The sequence below is a fragment of the Cervus canadensis genome, chromosome 15, assembly GCF_019320065.1.
Source record: "Cervus canadensis isolate Bull #8, Minnesota chromosome 15, ASM1932006v1, whole genome shotgun sequence".
NCBI lineage: Eukaryota > Metazoa > Chordata > Mammalia > Artiodactyla > Cervidae > Cervus > Cervus canadensis.
Window position 1 is genome coordinate 68,040,382 of NC_057400.1, and position 24,571 is coordinate 68,064,952.

The 24,571-nt window shown below is 36.6% G+C and overlaps 1 protein-coding gene and 1 pseudogene across 1 annotated transcript; one reads left to right on the forward strand and one right to left on the reverse strand.

The window, feature by feature from the left end:
• Positions 1 to 1,652: 1,652 nt before the first annotated feature.
• Positions 1,653 to 8,259, reverse strand: MSTN (myostatin). Its single transcript, XM_043488279.1, has 3 exons — positions 7,757 to 8,259; positions 5,546 to 5,919; positions 1,653 to 3,536 (listed from the first exon to the last, which is right to left on the reverse strand). Exons 1-3 carry the CDS (start codon positions 8,127 to 8,129, stop codon positions 3,156 to 3,158), a joined length of 1,128 nt encoding a protein of 375 aa, XP_043344214.1. The 5' UTR covers positions 8,130 to 8,259; the 3' UTR covers positions 1,653 to 3,155.
• Positions 8,260 to 20,212: 11,953 nt separating this feature from the next.
• On the forward strand, positions 20,213 to 20,646 carry LOC122453896 (annotated as a pseudogene).
• The last annotated feature ends 3,925 nt before the right edge of the window (positions 20,647 to 24,571 follow it).

Consider the following 24,571-nt stretch of genomic DNA (forward strand, 5'->3'; position numbering starts at 1 on the left):
GGAAGACCCTAAACTCCCTGATATTATACGTAAAATTGTGAGTTTCCTTTTCCTGGTGAGGGTGTCCCTAGTTTTCAACAGACCCAACAGGGTCATAGATATTCTTCAAAGAGTATATGGTAGCTTAAAGTGAAGTAGATCTGTTTTTGTTTGGGGAAATAGGATAATTGAATTATAATTTATCTGCTGTCAGTGTCAACATATTGCTTTTTTAGTTTAAGAAATTAAAGTTCTATACAGAAGAGCAAAAATAAATTTAAATACAAAAAGAACCATAGAGTTTGTAAGGGTTTTCTGTTTGTTTTTCATTTGTATTGTGCTTTAAAACTAATATAGATTCGTAGGAAACATGAGAAGTATTACAAAACATTCAGAATATTAAAACAGATATACTACATTGAACTTTACATGATGTTTTCTGAAGACTTCAAGGATTAGTGTCACATGTCACAGGTGGATGTTCTTGGGGTGCTGAAAATGAAAGTGGTTTGCCCACAGACAAGACTAGCAGAGCACCTTTGCCATTCCTGTGACTTCGGCAAAATAGGGGGGAAAAAACTGCCTAGGTCTTGTCACAAAAGAAGTTGGTCCTGATGCTTTCTTTGATGGTCTTATGGGTTTTGAAAAGGACTACCAAATGGAGAGATTGGTGATGTGATCCTGGGGGTCCATGGGTAAGGCTGAGTATGAAGACTGAGGAGTCCTGTGACTGGGCCCTTGGAAACTGAGAGGGATATTTCCTCACATGTCTCACTGTAGGGGTCAAGGGCCCCAGTTATCTGTACTCCAGAGCCTAAGGTGTCTGAATGCACCTGCTGACCCAGACTTTTAGGTCATGTGTATTCATGGCCCGGGAAAAAGTAGCTTCTGATACGTGCAACCGAAAAGGGGCCTTAGCCCGTCACCACAGTTGGCTCCTTCCTGCACCCCCATCCCCCCGGGAGCAACTCACATATAGCTCCAGCCTTGTCAGTGTGAAATATTATCACAATTAGAAGAAGTAGTACATTTTGTTTGTATGAGTGTAAATTTCTGTAATATAGTTTAAAATTGTATTTATCATACTTATAAATTATTTATTTAAGAACCAGAACACCAGAGAGAATTAGTCACTGCTAATGAAACATAGTCACTTCTTTAGAGCTAAGTTATTAAACTGGCCGGGAGTGGAGAAGAGAGCTCACTTCAAAAACATGTATAAATAGTGTTGCACTTAAGGATTCTAGGCACTTCATAATTATTTTTCAACTCAATTTGAAAATATATTCCCCCAAACTCAGATAAACGTGTCAGTCTCATTAAGTGCTAGGAAAAAGATGCAGCTTCCCCATGTCCCCGTGGCTTCAGTAGAACTTGTAACTCTAGGACCATATACCCTTGCCAACTGCAATGCATTTGGAAATTGAACCTAAGAAAACATATAAATAGTTTTCAGGTCAAGATAAAGAGAAATGAAACAGATGTAACTAGTCCTTGCTTTTGTATGTTTAAAGCAACTTGACCAGGACCAATTTAACAGGAATTTCACTCATAAGAAACTAGAGTAGCAGGCCTAAAATTTCTAAACCAAACTTTTGTGCTCAGTCATTAAACTTTTGTAATAAAATGGAAACCAGAAATCTAGACTTAATCATTATAACATGAAACTGTTGTCTTTCAAAAAGGGTGAAAACACTTTAATATAACTTACATTGTTTCTACACATTAGATGTAAGAAATAATTTCACTTAATCATAAGTACAATTTATTTGATTAACAAAATCCTAATTTACAAAATAGTAGTAAATATATGCAGAAATATATTCATTATCAAATTATAAAATAAAATTAACAATTTGTAAGATATCATCAGTTTATTATTCTGATTTCAGATAATAGAGTTAAATCATTTTGGTATGCTTAATATTTATAAGTATTAAAATAATGGAACGTTGAGATTTGAATACAATGACAGTAAACCATTGAAATTTCACATTCACATTATACAGCCATCATGAATCCATAAGTGAATGCTAATAATGTAAAAAAATATAAAATGATTGCAATATAACCATCTAACCATTAGCATGTGGAGTTTTAAGACCACTATTTAATCAACTAATTTGCTCCGAAATATAAGCATTTGCTTTTATGTCCTACATGACATGTCTTTGTGCCTTAATACTCAATTTGAATGTCCTTACTGTAAAAATATACCAAAGTAAATAAAAAAGGAGACATTTATTTACAAAACAATATTGTATACATATTATATAAATGCAACTGTTTCAAAGTCTTTTTATACAATATTGATAGAATCAGTCATTTCCATTATTTATCCTAAAAGCTGCAGTATTGCAAAGGCAAGCTATAATTTTGAGATTTTGACAAAAATCAATACTTTTTGACTGCCTTTTAAATGCAGCTTCTCCAAGTATGCTACAGAATTGAATGTAGACCTCTAGAAAAATGATTTTTCTTTTTTATAGAAAATCCATTGCCCATAGGGAGGACTGTGAAAATGCACCTGAAGAAAGGAGAAACTTATCACTTTACTGAATGTTTTTTACTCGATAAACCTGATAACATCACCCATTCAGCCTATTGTATTAGCACCATTGGCATAAACTGTTAATGTACTGTATCAATCAGAATAGGAGTGGTCACTTGCATATGGTGTACCATCCCTATTTTGTGGAATCTCATCTTACCAAGTATGCTATCATACAATACAAATTCAAGTGTTTAAGGATGTTTCAAATAACGGTATATAACAATACTGCATTTTACCAATACTACATATAGATTTTTCTGTAAATATCAAGTGAAACTGTAAAGAAATAGATTTTAAAGCGTACTCCTTTAATTCACCGGAAGACAAGGAGAATTGCTTTTATTCACCGGCATATGTTGCAATATATTTGAACATAAATGGAATTTGATCTCCTGATTCAAAAACTCGGGAAATCATAAAACTTCTTATTATACGATTTGTTTTGATGGTTAAATGCCAACCATTGCGTATATTCTCTCTTTTAGTTCACATACTGTAGCTTGTGCTTAAGTGACTGTAGCATACTCTAGGCTTATAGCCTGTGGTACATAATTTCACAGTTTCAAAATTGTTGAGGGGAAGACCTTCTGTGTTTTAGGAAGCTATGAACCAAATATAAATCTCATGAGCACCCACAGCGATCTACTACCATAGCTGGAATCTTCCCATATATTATTTGTTCTTTGTCATTAAAATATAGCATATTAATTGGAGACATCTTTGTAGGAGTACAGCAGGGGCCGGCTGAACCTCTGGGGTTCGCTTGGTGCACAAGATGGGTATGAGGATACTTTTGCAAAAACACAAATTCACATTCTCCAGAGCAGTAATTGGCCTTATATCTTTTAGGTGCAATAATCCAATCCCATCCAAAAGCTTCAAAATCCACAGTTAGAGGGTAACGACAGCATCGAGATTCTGTGGAGTGCTCATCACAATCGAGCCCAAAATCTCTCCTAGATCTTTTTGGTGTGTCTGTTACCTTGACTTCTAAAAAAGGATTCTGTATGGAAAGGAAAGAAGAGTTAGTAATAGATCCCAAAACACTCTCCTACCTCAAGGACTCATTATTAAAGAAAGAAACTAATCATTTTGCTTACATCACATTTCTTTTTAAAAGGCACAGCATGAAGGAATTTTCATTTACACTAGGCTTGATTCTGCCTTTATGGCTCAAAAGTCTGCAGTAGCCATAGGGATTCCCCTGCGGTCAGATCTTTGTCTTGTTTATTCTTGTTTTCCTCAGTTTGAGTATCTGAATGCCTGACATAATAGAGGCTCTGGAAATACTGATGGATGACAGTAAAGGGGGAGGAGGAAAGGAAGAGAGGAGCAGGGAGGAGAGAAGAGGGGTCAGGCTAACTTATGTCTTCCTGCTTGTTGATTAAATATGGTGGCTGAATGTGTCTGATGACTCCTGGAGGGATGGCATGCTCATTCGTCCTCCATTCACTTGGTCTTACTCAGGGACACTTGGATATTAACACCAAAACAAAATAGTTGCCACCGAGCACTGCACAGATGCAATGGGAAGAAGGAAGGTAGAGTGATGAATAGTGGTAAGCATATAGGGTTGGAAAGACCAACTCCAAGAGAGAGGCACAGATTCAGAAGAAGATACAATGATGTTCCCTTTATTCTTTCACTGAAAAATGCTTCCATTCAGATATTTAAACAACAATTTGCTAATCCTTCCCCTGTACCAATCTTTCCATGAATTTGAGACATTTTCCCTTCTATATGGAAAAGTTTGAGGAATACATCTTATTAGTCATCTGTTTAATAATAATTAAAATCTCTGTCACATCACCAACTTTGATTATTAAAATGCTACCTAGAAAAAGAACACATTCTTTTTTATCCTATATTAAAATCAAAATAGACCTGGTAATTATTGGTATTTAAGATTATACAAAATAACATCATTTGGGGAGTCAATAACATTTTATGTAGTATATTTAAAGAAAAATTGATCACTTGGAAAATTTTATAATATCTTAAAGAATTTTTTTTCATTCAGATATGATTTACTTTACATTTAGATATGATATTCTTTACAAATAAGACCATTTAAAAACTAAAAAGCTTGTAAGTATAATCTTCTGTTGTAAATTATATCAATAAATGGAAATAAAAAGTATGGTCACATTAAAGAAGTTTTTGAAAACAGAAGTAAATACAAGCATAGATAAGCCAGAAGAGTGAGTAGCTCTAAGCTTATACTAGGTTTTAAAATGTTTTTCTATTAATTTTTATGATATATAAGGCATTATTTTCTGTTTGACTTTATATTAAATTAGTTGACATTACCTAAGTTAACTCCTACTAAAGAACAGTAAGACTGTTCAGAAAATAGCTGGGTAGTACAAGTTAACTAGCCTGAAATTTTTCATTTTATCAGGGGTAATTCACAAAGTAATCCACATATACATCAGTGCATCAATAGTCTATAAAACAAGAAACCTATTTATCATGAGAGATCTTAAATATAGTATATTTAATAATATATAAACCTAAACATATATCTGGTTAATTTCTATAACTAAAAGTATATTTTAATTATAACTTTTAGAGTTTATTTTTCTGCTTTATTAAGCAAAAGAATTTTAACAAATTTGTCACTCTTCTGGGGAAAAAAATGTGTTGTTAGGTGTGTACTAGAATCCGCTGTGAAGACTTCATGTTTTTATTTATATAATCATGTAGCACATCAATGGAAAGCATTTTATATTTCATTCTCAATTCAAAAGAATTCCCTAAAAAATTAAGGACCATGGTATACCTTTTTTTCTTTTAAATCCTCACACAAAGTAAAAAGTATCAACAGAGTGTTTCATAGGATGTGAAACTGGACACCTACTTTTATTGGGTACAGGGCTACCACTGGGGTAAGGCACCTTTGTCTGGCTTATAAGCACAGGAAACTGGTAGTTATTTTTCACTACTGTTCATTCACATTATGAATAAATACATAACAAGGCTTTTAGCATGTTATTTTCAGTAATCACTTACCAGTCCATCTTCTCCTGGTTCTGGGAAGGTTACAGCAAGATCATGGCCATTCTCATCTAAAGCTTTGATCTCAATGCCTAAGTTGGATTCAGGTTGTTTGAGCCAGTTTTGCAACACTGTCTTCACGTCAATGCTCTGCCAAATACCAGTGCCTGGGTTCATGTCAAGTTTCAGAGATCGGATTCCAGTATACCTTGTACCGTCTTTCATGGGTTTGATGAGTCTCAGGATTTGCACAAACACCGTCGTAGGAGTCTTGACAGGTCTCAGATATATCCACAGTTGGGCCTTTACGACTTTATTGTATTGTATCTTAGAGCTAAACTGAAAGAAGCAACATTTGGGTTTTCCTTCCACTTGCGTTAGAAGATCAGCTATAAATGAATAAGAAAAAAAGTTAGGAAGATCATTTTTATGGAAAATGAACAAACACCTCCATGTCAATCTATGAGCATTTTTTTAGTGGAAGAATGTGTGCATATTTAGTCTTTTAAAATGGAAAAATATGTAGCATTTCATTCATGACAGCAAAATATCAAGTATAACAATTATTATAGCTTTTCAGAATCTTTTAGGTACATGTTTTTTCAGCTGTTTATGAGCAGCCTACTTCCTTTCCAGAGAACTGTGGACTAAGGAAAATTCTATTAAGGAATGAAAAGTGGATGAAATTTTAAAATGATGATGATTAGAGAGAACAAGAGACACTGCGGAAGAACATCCACTTAGAATTCTTTGGGAATCTGAGAGTTACACTTACGGAGCAGCTGTACCAATCAGTCTGGAGAAAGGAACCCCTCCCCCAGGCCTGAATTACCTGGGGGCAAGACACGCTGAGCAACGGGCTGAGCTCGGGAATTAGTAGAAAATACAGTGCATCTGCTATGCTAGGGCGCTGGGACAGCCTTTCAAAGCGGGGGGAGGTGGAAACTAGCAGGTAATTAGCACCAAAATTTAGATGTTGTATTCAAGCTATTTCAAAACTTAGAAAACATTGTCTTTAGGGCCAGGCTGTCATTGTAAGCAGAAGCACTTAGCAATTTCTTGCCTTTTTGTTTTCTCAAGATGGTTTATAAATAAGGCAAATCTATCCCAGGATTATCCGATAGCACAGTCCAAAGGAAATCTATTTGTTGCCTTATAACCTAGTTACTTAGTAAGAAAAACCAGTATTTTGAAACTGTTTTGAGTCCAGTTTAAAGTGGGTAGAGCACTGTATAAAGCAAGATCAGAGACACATGGCACAAAAATCTTTCTTGTCATGCCTTCTCTGTTAGGGTGCCCGTCTCCCTTTCCTTGAGTATAGGTTTTAACTGCCTGCAACAGAAATGGTATGAAACATATTATCTTTCAGAAACAACATAGATACTACATACAGGTAATAGTTCTCCCTCCTATAAGGAATAAAATAATATTTTAGAAGGTTATTAAGCATGTGCCTCCTAGATATGTGCAGACCAGGTACTCTCAACAATAGTACCATGGTCAGGGTATAAGTGGAACTTTGTAAGCCATAACCTACTCAATTAAAGTGTTTATTTCTTAGCATTTTCTGCTAATTAGCTCATGATTTATCATTATGCAGTATTTACTTCCTTATTGCTCTTACTAATACATTAAGTTTATTAAGAATATTTCTTATCCTTTCCACTGTAATAGCTTTCAAAATTAGATACTCTGTAAAGATCATAAAAACCCTATGAGAAATAGTTTTGAATAGCAGAAGTCATTCTAAGTGTTCAGCAAATGTCCAAATAGGCTTCAACATCTACAGATTTCTTCCTTTCTCTTTTATTAGTGAAAAAAAAAAAAAAACCCTGTTATTATAAATGCATATTTCAGGCAACCAAATGCAATTAGGAAATTTCATGTAAACTTTTCACATTGCTGTTACTGTCTCCCAATCCTTCACCTTGGTAGCATTAAGCTGGGAAAACATAAACATGTTATAGCTGTGTAAACTATATAACATGAATGCTATGCAAGCATTTCATTTTTTATTTTTAGCTTTTGAGCTCTCTAAGGAGACAATGTAGCAGCTTTCAGTCTCATTAGTATATTTCTCAGGAAATCTTGAAAGAAGCTCTTTTTCCCTCCTGCTTACATACAAGCCAGCAGCTTGTTAAAAGAGCCTGAAAATAGATCGGTTTCTCATAAACACTAGAACAACAGTCAGCAGAATCGTCGCTCTGCGCTAGCAGGACTACTCACACTCCGTGGGCATGGTAATGACCGTTTCCGTCGTAGCGTGGTAGTCATCATCTTCCAAGGAGCCGTCACTGCTGTCATCTCTCTGGACATCGTACTGATCAATCAGTTCCCGGAGTGGAGGAGCTTTGGGCAGAAGTTGTCTTATAGCATCTTTGCTGATGTTAGGAGCTGTTTCCAGGCGAAGTTTACTGAGGATTTGGATTTTTATGGCTTCTAGCCTTAAGGATTTAGTGTTTTGTCTCCACAAACATGCATTACACAGCCCCTCTTTTTCCACATTTTCCTTCTGCTCGCTGTTCTCATTCAGATCCACTGGGCCAGCAACAATCAGCATAAATAGGTAAATATAAACACAGATTTGCAGTTTTTGCATGGTTTTAAAATCAAGACAATCTTTTCCCTTGTTCTTCCTTCTTCCGTTTACTTTTCTTTTGCTTTTGAGTAACGCCAAGCCAAACGTTAATGCCTGCCCAGGCTGAGAGACAACTTGCCACACCAGTGAATCTTTTATACTGTATTCCAAGTGGCTTTTTATATTCCAACTTTGATGAGACAAGTGTCGTCGGGATCTGTGATTGGCTCTTGCTCCACAATGAATCTCGCTGTCAGAGGTTAAAACCCTGTCTGTCACAAGTCACCAAACAGTATTTTGTTACAGTCAAGGGTGAGCTGATTCATTTGACTACTTCTTAAAAGGAATAAATCTATGAATAATAAAGGCTGTATGTGACATTCGAAAAATTAAAAACCATATTAACAATAGCATATACACTTAGATCTTATTCATCTTTATATGTGAAATTTTAAAATTATAATTTAAGTGAATAAATCTTAATTTACACTTCATGCTTAAAAAGTTGATATGTTCTTCCCTCAGAAAATAAAATGATTTTATATTATTTAAGTAAGCATTTGAAGTAAAAAGAATTTTATTTGTTATATTAAATTATTTTTAGTCTTGTATAATTAGAAAATACAGATTTATTTAGGAAGACTTAAATGAAAAGATTGTTATACTAGTAAAAGATTTTCTGCTATAATTTGAGAAACTTGTTTCCCTGAATAAATTCTTAGCACATAATGAAAAACCCTACTTTAATATTAAATTGCTCATGGAATTACTTTTAAATAATACCTTTTATTCATATGAAAGTTGTATTTCAGTTTCGATTGACTACTATTAAGGTACTTCCTATCCTAAAGTTACAGATTAATATTGCTCAGAGGATGTGTTTTTTCATTGTTTATTACAAAGGGGATATTGTCAGCTATGTGAACTTAGAATAACTTAGAATGACATAGAATAAGAAGATAGTGAATTTTATGATGGGTAACGAAGTTTTCCTCTGCTTTCCAGTGGTAAAAGAAAAAAATGTAGTTACCTACTCTCTGTAGATTATATCCGAACATTGTGAACGCAGAGAAGGAAAGGAACACCGTAACAAAGGGTGCCCATTTTTCTACTCTCAGTACTGTGCTAGTACATTTTTATACTTCCTAGTACTGGGGTACTTCCTAGTGCTTCCTTTGTCAGTTTCTCATTGACCGGAGGACAGACACCTGGCAGGGATTTGGGGTAAGGTTTGGGAGCAGAGAATGGGGCTTTTTCTTGTCTAAATGTAAGTGGCCCCTGTAGGGATCAAACTCTCAACCTTAGCTTTGGGAGCCACAAGGTCTAATCAAATGCACTATTAAAAAGCTAAACAAATATAGCTAGCAAGAAACAGAAGCTGTTTCCAGGCCACAGGAGATTTATTTTTCCTACTACTTTTGGGGAAGCTAAGGACTCCTAAGAGAGTTAATCCATTACTTTTTTTCCCAAGAGAGTGCAGTGGTTCATATCAAATATTTATTTTTTAGGTCACTACTTTCGCACATTGTACACTAATTTACTGCCTCAGTGCACTAAAATGCAACTCAGTAGCCTGAAAAGTTAATGCATTTTCATCAAATTCTTAAGAGGTATCTACATCTCTTGAGAAAAAATGGCCTTACATAATGCATTAGATTTGCCCATCATTAAAGATTAAGGAAAACCAGACACAAACCAGATGCCCTGAAGGATTTCAGATAGTCTTTGTTGTGGAGCAGTATTAGATCAGGCTTATAAAGTTTTATTTGTTTGGTAAATTTATTTTTCAACATATAAATCTTTGTAATGCTATAATTGTAACATATGTCCCTATGCACTTCTGAGCAAATCAAATCTTTTTTTTTTCCTTTTAACTTGATTAAAATTGTGTAGCAATTGAGATCTCAGGTCCTGGAGTTTGATAGACCTGAGTTCAGATCTCAATTTGCCACTGTGTAATAATGAATGAGATACTTCTCTAACGTTCAGTTTCCTCATAGAGTGTTGGGGGCAAGTAATTCAATAATACATGTAAATTGTTGAGTACAGTGCCTGTCATATAGTAAGTGATTGATAACTGGTACTTGAGTACTTAGTCTTTGTTTCACACAGAGGGGTTTGAGATTATAGTTAAATTTATCCTCCACATGAACTAGAACTGCTTCAGTTAGTTGCCAGTTACCAACATAGGCTAACTCTCTAGTAAAATGTTGTAAGGCAGCCCCGTGAGCGCCTTCTCCTTACTGCCTGGAATAAAGGAAACAAAGATTATCATTTCCATATAGTCAGTGCTCGTTATTCATGGATCCCATGTTTGCACATTTATCTCTTGCTGAGATTTATCTTAACTCCATAATCAATACTCACAGCGCTTTTATAAGCATTTGTGCACATGCACAGAACAATGAAAAATTTGAGGCTTGCAACACACAGGATCCCAGTTGAGGTCAACCAAATCAATTCTCTGCCTTGTTTCAGCCCTCATACTTAGTAAGTCCCCTTTTTGCAATCGATATACCACCATGCTTTTTATATTTTTGTGTGCATTTGGTGGGGGTGGGGGGTGATCCTGTTGCTTACAGTGCCCCCCAAGCATAGTGTTGAAGCGCTGTGCTCCTAGGCACAGGATGACTGTCATGGAAAGAAGAATGGTGTTGCCAGGGGGCTGGAGGAAGGGTGCGGTGTGATGGGGGAAAGCTACTGTTCAACAGGTTCAGAGTTTTCAATTTGGGAAGATCAAAAAGTTCTGGAGATGGATGTTCATCATAGTTGCACAGCAAAGGTAAGTGTACTTAATGCCACTGAAATGTACAGTTAAAAATGGTTAAATAATTAATGATGGTGTTAAAGCTGTACACTCAGGACAGTGTCCCCTGTCTAAGGGGTGAGTGTACAACTGATCTTTTTTTTAATTCAGTAGAGCCCATGAATAATGTAAATGCTCATTTTCTTTAGGATATAAAGAGAGCCCTAGGGTGCTCAATCTGTACATGTTATTGTCATAAAATGCATACTGTTGGATACAAACCACTGTGAACTTTTTTGTTTCAAAGGGATTGCTTTTTTTTTTTCCTCTCGTTGTCTTACCATGTACAAACTAGTTTTTATAGCTATCAACATTAGGAGTAACTTTCAACTTTGCCAGCATCACTGGTATGTATATTTAATTAAAGCACACTTTCCCCTACAGTATACCTAAAATGACGATTAAAGCCATTATTTAAAAAAAAAAAAAAAACAAAAATGGTTAAATAGTCAGTTTCATGTTATGTATATTTTGCCCACAATTTTTATTTTTTTTTATTTTTTTTCATTTACTTTATTAGTTGGAGGCTAATTACTTTATAATATTGAAGTGGGTTTTGTCATACATTGACATGAATCAGCCATGGAGTTACATGTATTCCCCATCCCGATCCCCCCTCCCACCTCCCTCTCTACCCGATCCCTCTGGGTCCTCCCAGTGCACCAGGCCCAAGCACTTGTCTCATGCATCCAGCCTGGGCTGGTGATCTGTTTCACTATAGATAATATACATGTTTCGATGCTGTTCTCTCGAAACATCCCACCCTCGCCTTCTCCCACAGAGTCCAAAAGTCTGTTCTTTACATCTGTGTCTCTTTTTCTGTTTTGCATATAGGGTTATCATTACCATCTTTCTAAATTCCATATATATGTGTTAGTATGCTGTAATGTTCTTTATCTTTCTGGCTTACTTCACTCTGTATAATGGGCTCCCGTATCATCTATCTCATTAGGACTGATTCAAATGAATTCTTTTTAATGGCTGAGTAATATTCCATAGTGTATATGTACCACAGCTTCCTTATCCATTCATCTGCTGATGGACATCTTGGTTGCTTCCATGTCCTGGCTATTATAAACAGTGCTGCGATGAACATTGGGGTACACGTGTCTCTTTCAGATCTGGTTTCCTCGGTGTGTATGCCCAGAAGTGGTATTGCTGGGTCATATTTGCGCACAATTTTTAAACAAGAAGGCTGTGATGGGACTGAAGGAAAAATTTTTCCTCATAGAAAAAACAATGTGTGTTATGTAAGCTTCATTCAGGTTTCAGTTATAGGGCTTCTGGTTGTGAATCCAATGTTGAAGAATCAGCAGTATGTATTAAATAAGATATTTTAAAACAGAAATGCACACAAAACAAGGTTATTTAGTAATTGGCTAACAAAAACATGACCAGAGGCTGACGGGAATCTAACCTTGTAGTTCCCCTAGGGGCAGTGGTTCAGTGATCACTTACTCATGTTGGCAGTGATTGGGTAGAACATAACTACTGTGAATGATGAGAGTCAGCCCTATCCAATCAGGATCTCCAGAGGTCAGGATTGAATGAATTAAGAGATACTCAAGAAGTTTCAAGAACATATTTTCCTTCTCCAGTGTGGGTGATTGCAACCTTCCTGTGACTTCGGAGCAGCAAGCTTCACCAGCAGTAGGAAGCTTCACTGCCGTCTGGCAGCCGGGGGCCTAACTTTGGACAGCACTTTGTTGCTGCAATGAGTGCGTAGAAAATTCCTTCTAGTTGACTGGGAGGGCGTGCCAGCCACCTTGCTGGCTTTGTCTTAGCCAAAGCAATTTCTGCTCACAGGAGTCCAGTGCTCCTCTGCACAAGACCTGGGCTTTTCCTGCCCCTGTTCTTCTTTGTACTCGTGGGCCTTACATCTATGTAACCATAAGCAAGGTAGCAAGCAAACTCCTCTCATCTCTTACGAACACCATGTGGCGGAGGGGAGGGGTGTGCGTTTCAAAACAACTTTGAGAGTATAAAGCGTATTTCCCAAAAAAACATTAATGGTTTTACTTCCAGAATGTTGGCATTCTGGAAGCTCCCAACTGTTATTAACGTAAAAGTTTGCCAGAGGTTTAATGATGCGGCCAAAGAAAGGAGGACACTCAGAGTAAGGATGAATCATGAAAAATTCAACTCTGTTGTGGGAAAAGAGAGAAAGATGCATTTTATCTGATCACTCTTGCCATTTCCTTGTGACGATAGCCCTTTGGTATAACACTGTTCTGATTACACTTGAAGCCAGAAAAAGACTGTATAGTGCTCAGTTCACATAACAGGATGAGAAGGTGCCATCCTACCGTGGCAATATCTGATTATCCATGCTCTCAATAGATTACAGAACAAAAAGGAACAAAAACAAAAGTACCCTTGACTCAGAGAGTAACAGTATAGGAATAGAGCTCTGGAATATAGTTCTGGGTTTCTTGCTGACATTTTATGTGACCTTGAATAAGTCAGATGGCAAAGCTTTCATTTAGAATGCGTGTGTGTGTGTGTACTGTGGACCCTTGGGCCACACAGGTTTGACCTGCATGGGTCCACTTATATGCACATTTTTCACTAAATATGCACTGCAGTACTGCACTATCTGAGGTTGGTTGAATCCTCAGATGCCGAACCTTGGATATGCATGTATCCAAGGCTGACTGTAAAATTACATGTGGATTTTCAACTTGGACAAGAGTTGGCACTTCTAACCCCTATGCTGTTTGAGTGTCCACTGTATTAATTCACTTATTGTTTTATGAAATATTCTAATGCCTATTATGTGTCTTATAGAGGATGAGATAGTTGGATGGTATCAGTGACTCAATGGACATGAGTTGGAGCAAATCCAGGATAGTGAAGGACAGAGAAACCTGGCATGCTGCGGTTTATGGGGTCGCAAAAAGTCAGAGATGACTTAACAGCTGAACAACAACAAATTATGTGCCTGGCATCGTGCTAGATTCTGGGGAGAAAACAGACGGAAACAGTCACTGTCTTCATAAAACCTACAATCTTCAATTGTAGGTTCAGTCTTCTAGATTCTTCAGTATAGAATGGAAATTTGATGAGGTGTGCTCTTTCACTTGAGGTGTATCCCCTAAAACAGTAATTCTCAAACCTTTTGGTCTCAAGATTACTCTGAAAAGTTATTTAGGATCCTCAAAAGCTTTCATTTGTGTGGGTCATATCTATCAATATTTAATGTATTATAAATTAAAAATGAGAAATGTTAGAATATAGACATATGCAAACATATATTCTATTTGCTGACAGAGTAATGATGATATCACATAGCTTGGAACCTCTGGAAAACTCGACGATACATGTAAGAGAAAATGAGAGTAGCAAGGAAATCTTAGCTTTGTTATGAAAACAGTTCTTACTCCACAGATCGTCTAAAAGGGTCTTCACTTCAGGGATCTGCAGACCACACTTTGCCCCACAGTGATGCATTTTATACTGCTTCAATTGAATATCTTCCCATCTAATTTTAAGTCCCATCATCTTAATATTTGTAACTTTGTTTTAATGAGACATCAAATATGGTGATTTTTAGACAATGTATACTTTTTAACTGATACACAATTATTGCCAAGAGCAGAAATATACACTTTATTGTTTTATACTTACCAACTGCTAACTTACAGTTTCTCTAGAGGACATTTGGCCAATGTTTGTCGGTTCAAGGGGGTAGACTGAAATCTGGTCTTGAGAGTTCTCTTTATTTTGGTTTTCAGGTCAGTCTTGAAATGATAACATTCATATTATGGCAACATGTCATAATAATATCCCAGTTAACAAAACTTCTGCATTTCACTGTCCTTTAGAAATAGTATTAATTCAGGAAAGCTGCAAAATGTGATTTCTCTTCTTCCTTTCTGAAATGGAAACTCCAGCTTATTAGTTACACGTTAGTAATACAAAGAATAAGAATTAAGTTATAATTTGGTTTCCTCTTCTTTTCCATTGAAAAAAGAGACAGTGTGTAGACTCAAAGACCTGGTGTTAAAATTATATGTGTGTATTAGATTTTTACGGTTCCCGAATGTGTTTACTGATAACTGAACCGATAAATGAATGACTGTCCCCTTGAATACAAAAAAGTTCAACTTTCTGATTTTTCAGCAGGTATATTTTTACTTTCATATTCATAATGTGTCTTTATGTTTATATTTACAGACTTTCTGAGTGGCTCTGGTTGTGTTTCTGTTTGCTCTGTGGCTCTCGGCATTTCTATCGGGTTCCCTCTTGCTCACCCTGGTGCAGTCCCAGGACTGGTGGGTCCTGTGTCTTTGCCTCCTCTCGCGGTTCTGTGAGAGCGTGCATGGGTCTCAGACATTCCACGGGAGTTTTGCACTCAATGGTCTATGACCACACAGACAGACTCTGTAGCTAGTGATAAGGCCTTGCTAGAGAGTGAGCGTGCTTGCTCTGACACTACTGAAGACTGCCAAAGCCCTTACCCAACACGGGTCCTGTCTCGGTCACACTGAGTCAAAAGTAGCCAAAGAGGAGGAAAGAAATCTCAAAAGGGGTGTGTGTTTGTGTGTCTGTGTGTGTTTAGGCAAGGCAGGGTGTGTGTGTGTGTGTGTCTCTGTGTGTGTGTGTGTGTATGACTGTATGTGTGTGTCTGTGTGTGACTGTGTGTGTGTCTGTGTGTGTGTGACTGCGTGTGTGTGGTCTCTGTGTGTGTGTGTGACTCTGTGTGTGTGTGTCTGTGTGTTTGTGTGTGTGTGACTGTGTGTGTGTCTGTGTGTGTGTCTGTGTGTGTGTGTGTCTGTGTGTGTGTGTGACTGTGTATGTGACTGTGTGTGTGACTGTGTGTGTGTCTGTGTGTGTTTAGGCAAGGCAAGGGGTGTGTGTGTCTGTGTGTGTGTGTCTGTGTGTATGTCTGTGTGTGTGTGTGACTGTGTGTGTGACTGTGTGTGTGTGTCTGTGTGTGTGTGTGACTGTGTGTGTGACTGTGTGTGTGTCTGTGTGTGTGTGACTGTGTGTGTGTGTCTGTGTGTGTGTATGACTGTGTGTGTGTCTGTGTGTGTATCTGTGTGTGTGTGACTGTGTGTGTGTATCTGTGTGTGTGTGACTGTGTGTGTGTGTCTGTGTGTGTATCTGTGTGTGTGTGACTGTGTGTGTGTGTCTGTGTATGACTGTGTGTGTGTGACTGTGTGTGTGTCTGTGTGTGTATCTGTGTGTGTGTGACTGTGTGTGTGTGTGACTGTGTGTGTATGTATGACTGTGTGTGTGTGACTGTGTATGTGTGTCTGTGTGTGTTTAGGCAAGGCAAGGGGTGTGTGTGTGTCTCTGTGTTTAGGCAAGGCAAGGGGTGTAAATCAGTTTATACATATACATATATCCACTCTTTTTGGATTCTATTCCCATATATGTCATTACAGAATATTGAATAGGGTTCTGTGTGCTATACAGTGGGTTCTTATTAGTTACCTATTGTATATATAGTAGTGTGTATGTGTCAATTCATATCTCCCAGTTTACTCTCCTCCCATCCCCCTAGGTAACCATGAATATGTTTTCTACATCTCTGACTCTATTTCCATTTTGTAAGTAAGTTCATTTGTACCATTTTAAAAACTTAGTTTTTGACGCATATTTCATATTCTGGATCATCCAGGTAACCACTTTACATCTTCAGTGTCTTCATTTTATACAGTATATAAAAATATAGCATCTACAGTGTTATAAAAAAATGTTTACAGCTGAGTTATTTTACTATAATCAAATTGGCTTCAACTGACATCTAAAATGATAGATTTTACTTTTATCTATGAGTTCTCAAAAAAATTGTTTTTCCTTGGAAAGGAATCCTATTATTCAAGCATTGAGAACCAGGCTCAAAATTTTCTTTAATCTACTAATAGCAAATAAGCATAGCTACTTAAGTCCTTTGCCCAAATCATTGACTGTTGTTTGGCAAAAGTCAGTGATTCACTAATTTAGCCCTTTTTACTGGACTTGATGTTGAAGCTGGAACTCCAATACTTTGGCCACCTGATGTGAAGAGCTGACTCATTTGAAAAGACCCTGATGCTGGGAAAGATTGAGGGCAGGAGGAGAAGGGGACGACAGAGGATGAGATGGTTGGATGGCATCACTGACTCAATGGACATGGGTTTGGGTAAACTCTGGGACTTGGTGATGGACAGGGAGGCCTGGCGTGCTGCGGTTCATGGGGTTGCAATGAGTCGGACACGACTGAGCGACTGAACTGAACTGAACTGAACTTGACTTGAACTTTCTTCTTGTTTGTGTTGAATGCACATACAGTGAGATAGCCTGTAGGGAGTTTCAGAGTCTCTGATATAAGTTATAGCAGTCTCTAGTTGGGCTGTCATATTTCCTGCACCCACATCCTTACTTCTGGTCTAAACCCACACCATTACCCACCTCTCTGGATTAAGAAGGCACAAAATTCCTGCCTGCAGCTACACATTGGTCCCCAGACTTAATGAAGTTAAATTTTTTTAATTTACAAATAAGAAAAAACTGAGTGTAAGAGGTTCATTTTTATTATTTTTGATGGCTGATTTTCTTCATGATAGTTTAGTTTACTTTAGAACAAGCTCAGGGTTTCCAGAGCAGATGACAGTATGGATTGAACTGATAAAAACAGATCTTTAGTTTTGAAGTCTTTACTCTCCCTTATTATTGAGTTAATAAGCCTTCCAGTAAACAAACACTTCCCAAGAGAAAATCTTGCAATTCTTGGGGTTTTGTTTTGGGGGGATCTTTGGTAACCATAGACTCAATACAGAATATGTTTCTGCATATAAAAAAATTTCTTAAATTTTTTTTTAGATTTCAATTTTAAATTTAATGTTTTAAACCCTTAAAAAAAAATAACTCCCTCTTTACTCAGGTAGTGTTTTGGATGTGGTGATAGCCATAGAAGAATTCAGTTTTTTTCAAGAGTATTCAGAAAATGTTTTCTCATTTCCTTGAAACTGCCTAAAGCGTTGTTTTTCATAATTCACGGAAGATTGGCTTTCAGAGGCATTCTGTTTCCAAATTCTTCTGTAAATTCCTAGAGAGGAACTCTCTAAAATTATTTATTAATTTATTTGTTCATTTAACATTTCCTGAGCACCTGGTTTGTGCTAGAGACCATGCCAAGAACTAGAGACAGAAAAAAAATGATGCCTTTTGTCTAAGAGAAAAAATTGAATTTTAGGAACATCAGAACTTTAAGATTATAATATCTGATCTACTCATGAACAGATGGAGAAACTGAGGCCCTGAGAGAGGTTACATGACTTAAATTAGAATTAAATTTTAAAAGTTCATTTGATTTGCAAAGACAATTTGAATTGAAATACTTTTGAAGCACCAGTACTTTTTTATATTGAGTTAAGAATTTTTTTTAATATTCTAAAATTAACAAATAAGGTCAGTGCTCCATTTCCTGGGTCAATGCCAGAATGGTGCCCTTTGTTCTTGGACCCGGTCCATGGTCTGGCTTGGCAACCAAAAGACCCAGTGACCTGAGTTTGGCAATTAGTGTAGGGGTTTTAGTGTCTACTGACTAAAACTACTTAGGCTTCCCATTTGCTCAATATTGGGGTTAGTTAGCCTTTTGTTACAGAACATTACTACTTCTGTCAAACTCATTTTTTTGATATTTTGAATTTATATTTACATTCTTAAAATTTTAAATGAATAAGTCAGAAGTTTCTAGTAATTTTAACTATAAAAAGTTCTATTTGACTTTCTTATTGGTTTTAAAATAGATACAATCTTGAATTACAGTAAAAACATTGTCATTTAACATGAATGTTCATTAATATGAACATTCTGGCCCCTGCTGGGAACTCTAAGAACTACATCACCTGTACTATTAATTTTTCTAAGGTCATAGGGACTTCAGGTTAAACTTTGAACTCAGTTTTATGTATCTACTCTCTTTTTTGTAACATACAGAAATGTATTGAATAAAACCCATAAATAAGGCATTACTATTAAGACTCAAAATCTGTGTTAAATAATGGACATTTTGACATGTCCATTATTGAGACAAAGAATGTAAATCCACTGTAATACAATAAAATATTCTACCTTAATTTAAAATTAATAAATCATAAATAAATGAATAAATCTAATAACATTTTTCATCTTCACTCAGACTCAGAGGACAAATCCGATGAGAGAACAGGTGAAATTTAAATACTTGATGAAATGTGGTAAAGACCCTACTTAGAATTTCATCTCAACAAATTTATTTAACACTCACTGGTTGTGGCTGGCATTGAGTATACTTATGTACATCATTGCCCTACACCTAAAGAGAAGTGGATTATAGTTATAAAACAGTACTTGAGCAAGTGCGAGGTTGTGGAATGGAGCATGGACCATGGGACAGACCAGCAGCTTCTTGGTGGAATGGTAGGTACCTGGGACACTTACAGTGCTGAGCAGAGTGTCAGCAGGTGACTAGAAATAAGATTACAAAGCCTCCCCTCTCCAAAACCTGTGAATAAAGGAACGCATTTGCCAGTTAGCACCGATGAGCTCTCAGACTTTGGGGAAATTAGGAAACCTTCGTTTCCTCATCTGCAAAATGGAAATGTTAGTCAAGTTGTGAGGACTACATGAGATAATAATGTAAGTACCAAGAACAGTGCCTGTTGTCAAGTAAGTGCTTGATAAATGTTAAAGTCACTATCACTGTCTAATAAAAAATACCAGTAGTACCTAACAGTATGCCTATTGCTAATACTAATTTGTGCTAGAAATCTTTTTAAAATTGAAAATGTATAAATTTAACTTTTGTAAAGTGAGGGATGGGTATACATGATATACACAGAGGAAGATCTAAAGCAAAATGACTAGAAAACTAGAGAGAAAAAAATGGGAAAAGATCTGCCAGGCAAATGCTAGCAAAAAAGAAAGTTAGGGTCATGATATTAGTCAGACAGGATGACATTTAAGGCAGAAAGTACAATACAAGATGAAGGGGGAAATTTTATGATGGTAAAGGATCTACAGAAAGGATATACCTTTCATAAATCTTAACAGGATAAATAATAGTAAAAGTACATAAAGAAAAACTGCAGAACTACAAAGAAACATAATCAGAAACAAAATAGCGTAGTCTGCTTTAATTCACTTCCTGGATCAAGACATCAGTAGTTAGTAATTTTGAACAGTGAAGTCAGTGAGGTTGATGAAGTAGATTTGGTTGACAAAATAGTAGATGCAACGGATATCCTGTTAACTGAAAATCAATCTTATTTTTAAAAGCTCATGACTCTTCCCTTCTGTGGCCATCGCTGAAGCTCCAGCGGCCAAAATGAAGTTCAATCCCTTTGTGACTTCTGACCGAAGCAAGAATTGAAAAAGGCATTTCAATGCGCCTTCCCGCATTCGCAGGAAAATTATGTCTTGTCCTCTTTCTAAAGAGCTAACACAGAAGTACAGCATTCGATCCACGCCCATCCGAAAGGATGATGAAGTTCGGGTTGTACGAGGGCACAAAGGGCAGCAAATTGGCAAAGTGGTCCAGATTTACAGAAAGAAATACACATCTACACTGAAGCAGTGCAGCGCGAGAAGGCTGATGGCACAGCTGTCCAGGCGGGCATTCACCCCAGCACGGTGGTTATCACCAGGCTAAAACTGGACAGAGACCGCAGAAAGACGCTCCAACGTAAAGCCAAATCTCGCCAAGTAGGAAAGGAAAAGGGCACATATAAGGAAGAAACAATTGAGAAGATGCAGGAATAAAGTCATCTTGTCTACAGCTTTCATTAAAAACTGCTAAAATGAAGAAAAATAAATAAATAAAAGCTCATGAAACATTTACAAAATTGACTCTATGTTGGCCTGTACACGTGTGCATGCACACACGCACATACACACACACACAGATCTCTCTCTCACACACACACACACACACACATCTCTCATCTTGTCTACAGCTTTCATTAAAAACTGCTAAAATGAAGAAAAATAAATAAATAAAAGCTCATGAAACATTTACAAAATTGACTCTATGTTGGCCTGCACATGTGTGCACACACACACACACACAGATCTCTCTCTCTCTCACACACACACACACACACAGAGATCTCTCAGTTAATTCCAAAAATTAGAAGTAATCCAGACCACATTCTCTGAAAACCATGCAATTCAACAAAAAAATGAATGATCAAAATAAAAATGAACATCTCCACTACTTGGAAATATGAAAACTATTTAATGCAACCTTGGTAAAAAAAAAAAAAAAAAGAAGAAGAAGAAAGAAAGAAAGAAAACTGATACTCCAGAATGCATACAAAACATTAATTAAAACATTATACACCCAAAGCTGTAGAATACAACTTCTGTGTTCAGTAGATAGTCATGGTTTCAAACACAAACACAAGAAAATAACATACTATTTAAGTTAAAAAAAAATAGAAAATGAACTATAAAATAGACTACAAATTAAACCCTAAAAAGCAGAAAAGAAATAAAAAGGTAAAATGAGAAACAGCAAGGCAGTAGAATTGATCATATAAATCTATAGCCTGTTTCCTTAAGGAGAAAAATAAATGAATATACTAGGCTAAGTCAGTCAATATTAGAAATTCCAAAGGCACTAATATTCTAAATCAGAAAGGACATTGAGAAGTGACTTACAGACTCTGTGAAAGAGTTAAAGAATTAGAGCATACTGCAAAATTATTATGCAAATAAATTTTAAGACCTATGTGACATTAAGAATATATAGATTGTCTAGAAGAAAAAAAAAACACAAGCAAGGAAGAAAATGGAATTACTACCAGAGAGCTACTTTCTGAAAAAAAAAAAACAAACACCAGTTTATAGATGGTTCTTCCAAATCCTCAAATAACATAGAGTATTTTTCAAAATAGTATTTTTAGATGAGCATTTCTTTATGCTGAAATAGAATAGTATAAAGTCAAACTCATGGGACAAGTATTATTATTTGAAACTTTTGTTACAATGCATGTATTTATGTCAAGTCCCCTTTTAAAGTTATATTTCTTACTCTGGGTCACAATTGAAATACTCTGAAAGCCACTGTTCTAGAATTTTTGGAAAGTAAAGAATAAAAATAATACAGAAAGCTTACAAAAAATTTAAGCTACCACAATACTGCTAACACCTGTCAGTGAAAGCAAGAAAAAAAAATTAACCCAAATTTTTAAATCAACTATTAGCAAATAGATTTATGCAGTACACAGAAAAGAACAATATACTGTAACGAAGCCAAATCTTTCCAGCAGCACAAACATGGTTCAACATCTGAAATCTATTCATATTTTTCAACATATTATTAGGTAGAAAGAGGGAGAAAAGATATGATCATCTTAATTTATTCCTGTAAAACACTTGATAGAATTTAAATAGGAACCCTTTAGTTAGGACAATTCCTTATTTAAAAAAAACCCTTAAGATGGATATTTTCTTGAAGTGATAAACCAGCATTATGCTTAATGGTGAAACACTATACATAGTCTCATTAAAATCAGAAACATGTCAAAGATACCATAACTATTACTTGTTACTTTTCTGAAATTATTAGCCAACACAAATAGACAAGGTAGTGGAATAAGACTTAAGTATAGGACAAGAAAATGCAGAGTTGTCATTATTTTTGTAGGTAGTATAATTTAATGCCTATAAAATATAATTGAAATATGTATATTAAGCAAATTCAATAAGGTGGCAAGTTACAAAATTAATACATTCTGAAATCCTGAATTTTCTTTATGCAGAAAGTAATCAACTAGAAAACATAATGAACAAAACAGACACCATTCAAAATAACAGCCCAAACTAAGCCAAAACAAGTAAAAACACCTAAGGAGAAGTCAACAAGCATGCAGGCCGGCTTTGCTAGTTCTTAACCCTGACTGGGTTAGGCTCTTAATATACAACTCCTGTGCTTGACACCAAAACCAGCCAAGCCTTTGGTGTTGGGGCCTAAACATCCGTATTTTTTAAACTGTCTAAAGTCCCTTGGACTGCAAGGAGATCCAACCAGTCCATTCTAAAGGAGATCAGTCCTGGGTGTTCATTGGAAGGACTGATGCTGAAGCTGAAACTCCAACACCTTGGCCACCTGATGTGAAGAGTTGACTCATTGGAAAAGACTCTGATGCTGGGAGGGATTGGGGGCAAGAGGAGAAGGGGGCGACAGAGGATGAGATGGCTGGATGGCTTCACCGACTCGATGGACATGAGTTTGAGTAAACTCCGGGAGTTGGTGATGGACAGGGAGGCCTGGAGTGCTGTGATTCATGGGGTCGCAAAGATTCGGACATGACTGAGCCACTGAACTGAACTGAAAGTGATTATGGCTTCCCTTATCGCTCAGTTGGTAAAGAACCCGTCCACAATGCAGGAGACCCCTGTTAGATTCCTGGGTTGGGAAGATCCTCTGGAGAAGGCATAGACTGCCTACACCAGTATTCTTGGGCCTCCCTTGTGGCTCAACTGGTAAGGAATCCGACTATAATACAGGAGACCTGGGTTCGATCCCTGAGTTGGGAAGATCCCCTGGAGAAGGGGAAGGCTACCCACTCCAGTATCCTGGCCTGGAGAATTCCATGGACTGTATAGTCCATGGGGTCCCAAAGAGTGGGACACGACTGAATGGCTTTCATTTTCACTTTCAAAGTGATTGTAGTGTACAACCAGGGTAAAAAGACATTGCTTCATATGAAGAAAATATTAAAACTCAAATGGAAAGACATACCCTGTTCTTGAATAGGAAGACTCAGTGATTTATAAATGTCATTCTTTTTAGTCTATAAATACAAAGTAGTTCCATTTAAAACATAAATCAATTGTATAAATGTAACAAATATTTCTGAATAGGTAGGTAAATTTTGGTAAGGAAGAGGAATGAGAGGGGACTAGCATTAATGGATATGAAAACATTTTAAGGACAGGTAGTTTAACATAGCATGGTATTTATGGGAAAATAAAAAGAGATGTGAAACAGAAAAAAAAAGAATGAAAAATAGACAGAAGCATGTAAGAAAAATAATGTACATTATTACATTTAATGCATGCATGCTCAGTCATGTCTGACTCTTTATGACCCCATGGACGGTAGCCCACCAGGCACCGCTCTCCACGGAATTTTCCAGGCAAGAATACTGGAATGGGTTGCCATTTCCTACTCCAGGGGATCTTCCCAACCCAGGGATGGAACTCATATCTCCTGCGTCTCCTGCATTGCAGGCAGATTCTTTACTACTGCGCCACCTGGCAAGCCCCAAGAAAACTACATAAGAGATAAAAAGTGTCATTTGAAGTTAGGCCGTTAAATAGCTGGATTATGTATTGGCGCTGGGACAGATATAGCCAGGTAGACCTCTGGCTACTAGACTATAACCTCCATGAAGACAGGCACAGTTTCATATTCATCAGAAATTTAAATCTCAAAAATGAAACAGTATGAGAGTAAAATGTGAGTGGTTTTTAAATACCATGATGTAAATTTTGGATTGGGTATCATAGAGACGAACCATGTATACATTCATGAATTAGTTTGAGGTTTTCTTTGCCATGATGAAATTTAAAATTAACTTGGCCCATCTTTTCTATTGTAGCTTGATAAATGTGCCCAGATTAAAAAATTTAAATTTCAGCATGGTAAAGAAAACAAAGTCCTGCACAATACAAAATA